Source organism: Pygocentrus nattereri, chromosome 19 (genome assembly GCF_015220715.1).
Source record: "Pygocentrus nattereri isolate fPygNat1 chromosome 19, fPygNat1.pri, whole genome shotgun sequence".
Taxonomy (NCBI): Eukaryota; Metazoa; Chordata; class Actinopteri; order Characiformes; family Serrasalmidae; genus Pygocentrus; species Pygocentrus nattereri.
The window spans coordinates 16,749,709-16,762,291 of NC_051229.1; the positions used below are offsets into that span (position 1 = coordinate 16,749,709).

General features: G+C 37.7%; 1 protein-coding gene across 2 annotated transcripts; it reads right to left on the reverse strand.

Moving 5' to 3' along the window:
• Positions 1-1,983: 1,983 nt before the first annotated feature.
• LOC108427189 (lipoprotein lipase) lies at positions 1,984-11,784 on the reverse strand. 2 transcript variants are annotated; one of them, XM_017697165.2, is made up of 11 exons: positions 11,574-11,784; positions 10,365-10,540; positions 9,382-9,561; positions 8,656-8,764; positions 7,841-8,074; positions 6,086-6,328; positions 5,616-5,736; positions 4,421-4,597; positions 3,726-3,833; positions 3,374-3,532; positions 1,984-2,668 (listed from the first exon to the last, which is right to left on the reverse strand). In XM_017697165.2, exons 1-10 carry the CDS (start codon positions 11,662-11,664, stop codon positions 3,391-3,393), a joined length of 1,581 nt encoding a protein of 526 aa, XP_017552654.2. In that variant the 5' UTR covers positions 11,665-11,784; the 3' UTR covers positions 1,984-2,668; positions 3,374-3,390. The 2 variants fall into 2 exon arrangements, with proteins under 2 accessions (XP_017552654.2, XP_017552653.2); XM_017697164.2 differs by having other exon boundaries at positions 1,984-3,532.
• Between the last annotated feature and the right edge of the window lie 799 nt (positions 11,785-12,583).

The following is a 12,583-nucleotide window of genomic DNA, read 5'->3' on the forward strand; positions in this document are numbered from 1 at the left end:
TGTATATGGGCTAAAATATTAATGGACAACTGCAGACTATAGCAGACACATGCAGCCTATTCCCCTAGTTTCCTGTTTATGATCTAACCTCACCCCACTACACGGTGGCATCATGAATGAATGAATCAACCAGGATTAGCCCACACAGTGGCCCACAGTTAGGGCAATGTGAGCGTGCCGTCCTGGAAATAAGAGCATTATTTTTCACTCCTCAAGATCAAGGACACAAATAGATGAGTTGCAGTGTATGTCTGAACTTCATCCACATCAAAGAACAGTAAATCTAAAACAACACACTTGTACCAAGCTAATAGTCAAAGTCCACAATGCTACTGACATTGAGCCACTCCACCCAAGCAGCTAAGGCTTGTTTATAAATCCAAAAATACATCTGTAAAGTCTGTGAGCCAGGCAGAAATAAACAGATCGATTGCCAGGTATGGTGTCAAACAAGCAAACTATAGTTATATAAGCATCAAAAAGACAACTGAAACAAACATTTAGTAATTCATTTCTTTTGTATGCAGTAATTAGTAAAGTAATTCAATTACTCTCTGAAGAAGTAACAACTAACTGTAATTACTCATTTTCAGGAACTTGTACAACACTGCTTATGTATACATAATACATATGGGACATTTGAGTGTCTCCATGTCCAGACATTGTATAAATAAAAGTTATGCAACACTTATATCAGCCATAAGAAGTAATTACTTCTCGAAACTTAATAACTGATTGAACCACCACTGGCAGCAACAAATGCAATCAAATTCTTCCTATAACTGTCTTCTAAACCATAGGTAGACGTTTATCAGGTATGGCAAATCGCCCAGGACCTGAAGCAGCAAACTACTCCCACATTACCGCACTAGCACCACTGCATTTGACAGTTATTGTGATGTTCCTGTAGTGGAATGCTGTGTCAGCTTTTCACCAGATCCCTGACTGGCAAAATATCCCAGTGTTTCTGTTGGTTGGCAATGGTTTTTGTCTTGCAACACTTCCATGGATATCATTTTTGTCCAGTCTCTTTCTAACAGTGGAATCAGAAATGCTGATCTTATCTGAAGTGAGTGAGGCCTACAAATTCTTCAGTGTTTGTTGGGGTTCCATGCAATTTCCTAAATGACTTGTTGCGAAACTCATGTGGACTGCTCCTAGTCTCGCCACTTCTGGGAAAATTCACCACTGTTCCGAGTTTTCTCCATTTGGAATGGTTTGCTGGAGTCACAGAGGCTTAGACTCAATCCCATTTCACCCCTTGCCCCTACCACTTAGCCCTTAACCCTCTGTTTTCCGTGTTTACATTTAAGGGTAGACGGGTAGGGTGAAGTGTTAGGGCTATATGACTCTTCAATCTAAGGTTTTTCAGAGGCACACTCTGTTATGAGAAAAAAAAAAAGCCAGCAAGATGAAAGAAATACAATGATTATCATTTGTGAGTTATCTTAGTTTAACGTTGTTTCAACGCATTATGGTTTTTTTCTTTGAAACAAGCATAGCAAAAAAAAACAAAACAAAACAAAAATCACTAAAAGTATGCTAAGGTCTTGGTAGCTAGCTAGCTAACTTTCCCGTTCCACCTTAAATAGTCCAGCAGTATTAACGCCTGAAGCGCCAGAACCTTTAATGATGTTCAGATTCAGCAGGGCTTGTTCAGCTGATCCCAATTAAACAAAATTTGCTAATTGCGCCACTTAGAGTTAAATAACCTTTAATAAATGAATCCTTTAAAAACAGAATTTTGTGTTAGCATAGGTTGTCTTTTCTTGTGTTTGCTTAAGTGTGAAAAAGTATTAAAACACAGACAAAGGGGCAAATACTTTTCCAAGGAACTGTACATGCTCCTGCACACAGTCTACTGAATTTCACATGAATTGACTATTCATTACGGCACCTTTAAACTTGAAAAGAATTGTGAATTTTAAAATAGAATTGACAATCATATCACAATGCAAAACAAATGGGAGACTGAAACTGAAATTCAAAAACTCATTACATTTTACATTTATTAAAACACATGTTACTGAAAGATTACATTTGTCAGACATTATTTACAGTTCAAATGTGTATTAGGTAGATCTACATGTTAAATATATACCTACTGGGTGATTTCTTTAAGAAAACCATAATTCCTGGTTACACAGAAAACAATGCAAAGGCCTCTGTATACAAGGATGATTTTAAAAGTCAGTTTGTTAGGATCAGACCAATGACTTTAAAAGTGACCTCTGCTAAAATCTACAAGGCTACAAATACATACTACAAAACTAGGACTATAATACATTTGGTTTGGAACCTGTAAATATATTTTTTGCAAGAACCAGTCTAAACATGCTATACATATCACATGGAGAAACTAAGTTTTATACATGCTTAATGAACATATACATCAAGGAAACTTGGTTGAAGTACAAACATACATTAGACAGATTACACACATAAGCATGTCATACATTTCATGGATGTTGAGAACAGAAGATACAGCATTTCACTAGACATTGCATCGATTTGATTTTATAATAAATGAGTAACATGCATACGTTACCAGTCAAAAGTTTGGAATAACAGTTTAAGAGTTTTCAATATTGTTACAGATACATCTTTTAAATGATTCTGGTGTGATAGTCCTGCACATCTCCACAGGTTTCAAATAAGTAGTAGGAAGCTAGGGGTAAAAAGGAAATTGTAAAGCTGTACAGCAAATATGTCGACTTCTAAAATGACTCAGAAAGCTGTATAACATTACGAATCAAATTATAATTGATAAATGAATATAATGTCTTGTGCGTGTAAACAAAATATAAACAACATTATTAGCACTATAAATAACATTAAAAACATTAATATAACTAGTCAGTATAACAATATAAGTTAGATATCGTATATAAAAAACGCAAAGCTTAATATAGCAAGTGATTCCAAACTTTTGAATGTGTGTAACTTCCTAATTGGAATGTTGAATTCCAGTGAACTACTAAGCAGAGGTAGCAAGAATTTCTATATTTAATCACAGTTATATAACATATTTAGTATGTCATTGTAAAAACGAAGGCAGGCCATAATAGTATATATCGCAATCAGGACTCACATTATATGATGTAATATGTAACATAATATTGTTAAATAATATTACTTTTTAATACTAACTAACAGCCATTAAGTATATAAGTCTATACTAAGCCTGCCTTCAAGGTCAAGCTGACATGCTGATTCCTAGATGTGGTATGCACTAAGAATGAGTATAATCACTCCATCTTTCAAATTTCAAGGTTCAACATTCCCTTTTTATTTTCTGAGATTACATATCTGAAATCTTTAATTTGATTGCAAATAGCATTAAAGTTCACAGCAGTATTTTTAAGTCACTAACCAGGTTCTGACACAGTCTCAAGAACTTGTGGCCTTCTTTGTGGTCACCTCCACTGGTTTCTCTGTTGACTGCATCCCTGATTCTTCTTTCTTCACATCTGTTGTTGATTCATTGACACCTTCCTTGAAGAAGCTGCCATGCATTTTAAGTCTGTGTGACCTGAAAAGAGAAACAAGCATTAAATACAAAGTACATGGCTAGTTATACACACTGTAAACTATACTATATGCACAAGTAACCAGTAAATTGTAAAATTGCATAACTGAAAAATTGAAATAGTATAAAACATATAGAACTGTAAATAGTGAATAGTTATTTAAGGCCAATCCTTACTCTGTGTTTACAGCCTTACCTTGCTTCTCTCTTGCTCTGTTCATGCTCTTTTGATTTCACAAAGACCACAGCGTCACCCCCCTGAATGAGATCCTCAAACTCCACATCTTTGGGTCTGAAAATCACCCTGGAAGGTAAAGACAAACAACATAAACATAGAGAAGTACAGTATGGCCTGTAAAGTTGAAACATAGGTTTTATTATCTTATCATGAAACTAGATGCCACTAATTTTTCCCCCATCAGTACTTTAATTGCTGTTTCTATCTCCCTGTAACTAGACACACTGACATAGATCAGAAGTTTAAACAGGTGTTTATGACTTATGTCATGTTCTCCTGTTCAAGGGTACCACAATTTTTTTTTCCTCATATCAATATATTATTATTTATCTATCATCAGCAATAAGTCTATTTACTTTATAGGTTATTTAGAGTGAAGACTTTTGGTTCCCTACAGAACCTTTCAGTAGGATTCAGTTGAGTTTTTTTGAAAGAACCATCCATCAAAAGGTTCTTTAGAGACCCAAAACTAAAGTAGCAGCACTCTAAAGAACTCAGGTTTTTCAGCTCTACAAAAAAATGACTTCAAGAAGTAAGAAACTGCGACAATAAGAAAGAACCCTTTCCTATCAGTGAGCCTCTGATACAGTCTCAAGAACTTGTGACCTGCTTTGTGGTCACCTCCATCAGTTATCTGTGGTAAGTGTACTCACTTGGCTTGTGTCTCTCCAGATTTAATTCTCATTTTGCGGATGTTGAACTCGTTGGTACTGAAGAAGCTAGGCAGGTATGAATCTGTCTCCCACTGGACCTTCAGAATCAGCAGCTCTCCTACATCCACATCAGATGTCACCAGGAAGGAGATGGTTGTGTTGGTGATCATACTGGGCCTACAGAGGACCACAAGATGCAATCCTGATTTGAATCACACGCAGGGCAGGGAATGGTAATTAACTAATTGATAACTGAGGTTATTGCTGTCCTCTATTTATCTCTGACTGTTGTCATGATGCTTTTATCCATGGCATCTAATGTTACGGCAGCATTTTTAATTATTGCCAGAATTTCACAATACTTAACACTAACTAAAAAGGTAGGTTCATTTTTTCCATTGCAAAACTAACTAATATTTACATACTTTCTGTAATAACACCACACATTACTGAGGTTGACGTCGAGCTATACCACAGAGCATTATGAAATGTGGCAGCAACTGAGATAAAAAGGCATTTTAAAAGGCATTTTGATAGTTTAATAGTTGTTAAGTGCTTTTATTATGACAATTCTGGTCATAGTGTTTTAAAGCTTTCTTCTGGAGTTTTTTGTTCGTTTGTTTTTATAAAAAAATTTTTTTATTTTTTTCATGTTTATGCAAATTATAAACAGAGTTAAACTGCCTGAAACATGCTTACTTGAGTTATTCTGTGCACATACAGTACAAAATATAGTGAATAAATATGTTCATTAATATTGTATTGGGTATAAAACTTTTTATTTAAAATAATCAACACATTTATTAGTCTGGTAAAATTAAAATTCTGGGTTTTTAATATGTTAATGTATAATAAATTACCTGTTAATGAGTTGCATTAATTTTACATTTGTTATATACAAAGACATGTGATTACTGTATTCAATTATACCTAATTACTGTAAGTGTACAGTAGTTACAGCTATTTATTTTACTATTTACAGTTAACATGGTGAAGTACATTAATGTAATTCATGTAGCCAGTAGTTTAACTAGTAGGCAGTAATTTACTGTAATTTTACAGTGAAGTTCTTTAGTGTGCAGAGCAACCTTAAAAAGTGGACAGACTGCTCAAGTTTCCTACTACTGAACTGATCCTTGTTAATGAGAAATGTGAAAAGAGCTATGAGTTTTCTTCAGAAAGTACAGGCACTCACACAACTACGGGGATATCGTCTCTCTGGTCCCGAGTTCCGAACAGAGAAATCTTAACAGGCTGGTTCTCCAGAGCCATATTCTTCTGGCTGAAGAGGTGCAGTTTAATCTGGAAGTGGAAAACTACAGAGAGACAGATGCCATTACATTTACGGCATTTGGCTGACGCTCTTATCCAGAGCGACTTACAATTTGATCATTTTACATAGGTAGGCCAAGGCAGTGTTAGGAGTCTTGCCCAAGGACTCTTATTGGTATAGTGTAGGGTGTTTGCCTAGGTGGGGATTGAACCCAAGTCTACAGTGTAGAAGGCAGAGGTGTTAACCACTACACTATCCAACCACCATTATAATGTAATACACGACTGGACACATGATATAATCACCTAACTGACCAGACAAGGCTCCGTAAATACTTTCAAAGATCACCATTTTCTTTGCTGCATGCCTAGGTTCAGTTTTCACAGACTCACCCTTGTAGGGCATCATCTCCCGCGTTTTGAGGTACATTTTGGCGCTCCTGGTTGTTCGGACCTTGTTGACATTGTAGCCTAGCTTATTGCAGCGGTTCTTGCGGCAGCTCAGGCAAAGGCCCTTATAGAAGGCCTCTTTGGAGCTGCAGCGGTAAGCCAGGCTCTGCTGATCCTGATTTACCAAAGAGTCAATGAACAAGTGCACTGAGCGCTCATGCGAGCACTTCACCAGCTGGTCCATGTCTGTTGAGAAGGCAGAAAGGGCACAATAGTCAGCACCCTATTGAGCTTAACCTTTACACCTTTTTTACTTAACACTTGGTTAAACTCTGATCTACATTAACACAATTTACATTTACATTTGCCTTTATCCATTAAATCAGTCACAGTAAACTCATCCGAAATCTGGGAATGTTGAGGACGCGTACAGGACAGGATAAAAGCATTTGATAAAGTGGTACTTTGTTTATAGTATTGCAAAGGCCTATATTGGCCAATAACAGTAACATACAGAATAGTTTCATAATAGTTAGTAAGATATGTGGTTGTGAGGGTGAGGAATGGAAGTGTGGAAGCTTTTAGGTTTTAAGATTTTTAAAAAGTTGTAACTCGATTTATCTTGTAATGAACAGAAATATGTGAAGAAAATCATTCACTTTTAATTTTGTGTGGTTAATTCTCAACAATATGCAATTGTACCTGCCAAAATTATTGGTTATATGAATTTAAAGCTTCTTAACATCGGCTGCATCATCTGGAATGATGTTAGATGTTAGAATAAGGTTGGAATGAGACAAATGTATATGATTAACCAATTAAACTTTAACTGAAAAATAAACAACTGTCAACTAATGCTATGAGTTGAAAATGCTGAATTTGATTGGACTTAATTTCCAATAAACAACAGCTCCTATTTGAACAGACGGGTCATTAAAGTTTTTCCATTTCTATTTCCAATTCTACTGGGAGGGCACATTAGGAAACTGGTTCCCCTAGATAGACCTACTGAAATATGGTGTTCAGGACCACTTTTTCAAGAGGCTGATAGCACAACTCCAACTATGTACCATACAGAAAGCAAACTTTCGCAAGTAATATGATAGACAGCTGCTTCATGTATGATCTCCAAGAGAAAGTGTGATTCACAGTGTGAAAAAATCTAAAGAAAGATGTGACAGTTTTTGACAGCTACTGAGAAACACTGAGCTAGAGACAGCCCTGGCTACAGCAATTATATCTGCTTTAACTTGGACTAGTGATGAAATGTAAATATAACTTTCTCTAATATAGATTTCAATAGCCCACTACTGTATACACCAGTCCCAGGCTGTTTACTCCATATACATGCTTATGTCCAGACCCAACTATCAGTATTACATTCTATGGTCGATACAAAGAACATGCTTCAATATCTAGGTGCATTAATATAGAATTCAATTGATATGTGAGCACATAAGTGTATATTGTGTGTATATTTCAGCAAATTACAGTGGCTTTACACGTGGCTCTGCCAATTAGATTTAATTACTCAAATCTCCAATTAGTGATGGTTGGTTATTGGTTATCGAATTTGCCAAAATTTTAAGAAATGACCACAGAACACTAGTTCTCCAGGAAAAATAATGGCACTGATTACAGTGAGAGAGAGCTGATTATTATATACTGTGATGAAATAAGGCTAAGGGACTGTTCATGTAAACTAATACATAAAAGAAATCACCAGATACTCAAACTACTGTCAGTATGAACACATACTGTACAAGCCGTATGTAGCAATCATCTTCATGGTGTTCTGCAGGCTGCAGCCAGGCTGCATGGTGCCCCCATTGGGGTAAATGTCCACATGGCCCACAGTTCTCTGGATGCCGATGCTCAGGTCTGGGCTGCCTCTTGTGTTAGTGTGCAGGACATCCACAAATTTAGCATCATCAGGGGACAGTCGTTTCAAAGTGTCTGCATGCTCAAAGGTTGGGCCAGCTGGGTCAAGACCTATAGGTCAAGAGTCAAAAGATAGCATGAAAGTCAATGGCTGTGAGATTTATTTAAGTGTTTTTATAGGAACAACAACAAATGTATAAATAACAATACAGGAAGACCTTGCTTTTAGTACCCATTGCTATTAAAAACAAAGACACCAAAAAGAGCACCAGAGAACTACTTTTTGATTCCCTAAGGAGTTTTTCAATTAAGTGGGTTCAACTGCATTTTTGAAAGAACCCTCCACTGAAAGGTTCTTTAAGGAACCAAAAGTGGTTCTTCAATGGCAAAACTAAAAAAAAAACATTATTCCCACCTTTATTTTAAACAGTGTACAGAACAGCCTACATGTGCAGCAGTCATGCACATGAAAGATTCTAACTCCCTCTTGGGTCTTTTTTGTATTTGGTGATTCAAGTCAGGGAGAGAAGTCAAAGAGACAATCTAAATATTTTTAGGTAGGTGCAATGCTCTGGTCTCTTAAAACCATACCTAAAATTCCTAACAATCAACCAATAAGATATTCATACAGACAAACATTCAACAGAGATTCATTGCACAGGCTCAGTAGCTTTTGTCTAAATGGTTCTGACCTGTAATTCTGTTGACTTTGTTGTTGCTGAGGTTTCCTGCAATGCCTGCCACGTGTGCACCCAGACTATAACCCAACACGTGCAGTTTCTCAAGTGGATAGCCTAGACCCTTCACAGCAAAACAAGCAAAAGTTAATTTCCACAATACAACCCAAAAGAAAGGCCAGTCATCACAATGACAAGGAGAAACCTATAAGTGGACATCAAAACATAATTAAAATAACTGAAAATAAAATCTTAAACAGGGTTAGACATGGAGAGACACAACAGCCAAGCATAAAACATGACGATGCTGTCAGGACAAATGCTTGCACCCCCCGAAATGGGAGCTTGCAGGAGAAGCAGAAAACCTTCATAACTTTGAATGGAAGATAATGGAACAAGACTAATAATGCAAGTAATGCTGGTCCAGTTCCATTTGTCCACTCATCATGGAATTCTAACAACTGGCATTATTAAATTCGGTATAAAAAAGTGGAGTCACAGCATTTTGTCCTGGCTGCAACAAGTCTATGAAAAAAAGCAATACAGTGAATTCACTTGATTTAAATTTGAACACAATTTCCAAATAAATAAAATATGTCACATCAACACACAACTCCCAAATGTTCTGATGATGTAATATGTTTTATTCACATTAAAATAATGTACACATTTAAAAATCATACAAACTCAATTCACTACTTTTATTCCATGTGGAAACTGAACCTCTCCTAACATGTATACCTCCAACCAGTTGATTAACTTGGCCACATCCCTCCCCACCAATCTGGTGTTCTCAGCTGAGGTGGGATAGTGATGGCTGGCCCTGTCCAGCCAGTCTACCACGATGACATTGGCAGTGGGCTCGCGTTCAAACAGAGCAGACACCAGCTTATGGATCCAGCTTTCAAACAGCCCTGCAACCTGCCGAGATAGACAGCATGTAATTATGCCAACAAGACAACTTTACCTAATATACATCAACCTATGAGACCTATTTGTGAGCTGTTAGATGTCCTTTTGTTGAAAATCAATAAAACAAACTATGTTTCATTTAATATGCCACTATTATTGTTTATATCCTTGTCAATAGCATTAGTAGGAGTGGGAAATATGTTAACGTTATTGTGACAAATTCCATCACGATGCCTTTTTCTTAGTATATAATGGTTACTGTCAAAACTGCTAAAATACTGAACATATCAATGTATCATAAAGACAGATTTAGATAGATTATAGAAAGCCTGTCTGAATTAGGGGTGGCAATATGAAGATATTTATCCTTATCATGATAAATTACATCACAATATGCTTCTCTGTGCACATCAAGGATATCATCAGTTCTTAAGGAATACTGACCAACTGCATGTTATCTTACAAACAGAGCATAATTAGGCTTCTTTAACTGGATTTAGTGCAGTACAGCATGTTAAATGTTGAATAAAAATCATTGTTTTCATAGTTGTTGATAGTATTTTTAACGTATCAATGTCACATTTAATGATATTAGATTTTTGCCTATCGCTCAACTCTAGTTTTGGTGTCCGTTCCGATTCCTAACTAACTATCTGGTGTATATCATGTTACAGGTTGCACTTGTAAAGTATTGCAATGTAAAATTTTTGCCAAACCACCCACCCTTAGTCATTAGTGATTTTGATGCACAATATGCATTGCCTCTCCGAAAAGGCCTCAATGCAGAGAGATGTTGTATGTACACAACTCACCGACCAGCCATGGATGACCAGAAAGGTCTGGGCATCAGGCTTGAAGTTGCAGTCTAATACAGTGCCTATTTCTCCTGGGACGAGGTAGCACACGTCCTCTTCAGGAAACTCAACATGTCGCAGTGAGAACTTGGACTGAATGTTACTGTAGTCCTCAATCCAGTCAGTAGTGTTACCTAATAATAAAATAAGACTTAGAAATCTCACCTGAGTTCACCTGAATGGCTTCTTTGTAGCTAAACCCTCATGACCAAAATCACCTCATCACACTGCAGTGCCCAAACTGTGCATGAGGCCCTTAAACTTGACCTGAATGCAACTGCCCATAGAGCTAAAGACCTATGAATAGTTAGTCTAATAATAGTGAGACTTCACGGTCAGTGGAAAAATGAACCATTAGGAGCTGTAATGACATTTGAAAGACAGAGAACAACATTTAACTCAAATATGCCAAATATTGGTGAAATCACCGCAAAAATACAAAAGGTATTCGGTTAATATTTTGACTTTAAAAAGTTTGTGACTGGACTTAAAAGTTTAAGTTAACTGAACTTCAAACAGTAGGTTGCCAGGTTCTGGTCACTTACTATTCAAAGTTAAATTGACTCAGAAATTTAAGGGATTCTGAACACTAGCATTTCGGAGATAAAAACTTAAGGGGGATTTTTTTTTAATTCACATAATTAAAGGGGCTAAATGTAAAAAAAAAAGACATTTAGAGACGTCTGGTGATTTCGGACAGTAAATAAAATGCATTAGTGTTGTAGACATTGTGACCCCTGGTTCCTCTCACCACCACAGTAAAGAAATCAGTCTGTAGGTTTCTCTACTATTAACCCCTTCACATCAAACCTCTCTGAATGACTTTACATCTCAACAAATACTGAAATAAAGGTGGATTTCCCCGTTAATGTTTCTGAACACATACTTTTCTGTCACACAGCTGACATTAAACCTATTCAAACTCATGTTTCATAACCGTTAGCTTATATTCAGTTGCACTGGCATCTTAATGCTAACACTGAGGTAAATTAACGTCTGGCATTCACGTTTTATGCAGTATTGTTTAACTTTAGCAGTTAGTTTACGACGTTAGGCTGCTGAGCTCAGACGGTTTGAGACGATAAAATTAGCCAGCTAGCATTTTAACACGCTAATTTGACCGTTGGGGTAACGTTAGGCACAATTTAAACACGATGTTACACTTACTTGAGGAAGGTGCCTGGGTGGAATTAGAAAGAGGGTCGCACGAAATGAGAGAAAATCCGATGACAAGTAGCCAGATACTTTCTTTTCCCATAGTACAGTGTGCAAACGTGTTGTTGGAGTTCAAACCAAAAAGAGTTCGGCTGTAAATCAAAGCTAGATTGACCGTTTACTCTGTCAAAGCAACAACAGCGGCTGAAAGACCTGCTGCGTCCCCGCCACTTTATACCAAGCAGAACGTCTCCTCTTCGCTCGCTATTGGACGAAAGTGAGTCTGGGGGCGTGGCTAAGCATCCTGAGAAGAAAAGTGCCATCAAACGAGGAGGGTCGAATTGTAGCACCATATGAGGGCGTTTCTGTGATGCAGATACGCCCACCCAGGAACGCCCCTCAACTGACGTCAGGGGCAGGTGGGCTTTGGAGTAAAAGCCGCAGTAATGTTGCTGAGTAAACAGAACTACGACGGCGTTTTAAGGCCGCTGTTAATAAAAATAAAAATAGTAGACTTTGAGAATAAAGTCTTAAAATTATGAGAGTGAAATCGAAGATGAAGGAGATCGTTGTGGACTTCAGGAGAATGTGCACCCAGTACGCTCCTCTGACCATCAACGGTGCTGCTGTGGAGAAGATGAACAGCACCAAGTTCCTGGGCGTCCACGTCACAGAGGACCTCTCCTGGGCCAACAACACAGCATCACTGGCCAGAAGGGCTCATCAGCACCTCTACTTCCTCAGCAAACTGAGAAGAGCCAGAGCCCCAGCCCCCATCATGTGGTACCATCGAGAACATCCTGACCAGCTGCATTACCATGTGGTATGGTGCCTGCACCATGTCCTGCCGTGAGACACTCCAGTGCATCGTGAGAGCAGCTGAGAAGATCGTTGGCACCTCCATCCCCTCTCTCCAAGAGATATACAGCTCCCGTCTCACCCGGAAAGCCCTCTGCATGGCAGGTGATCACACTCATCCACAACACAGCTTCTTCAGCCTGCTGCCATCAGGGAGAAGACTG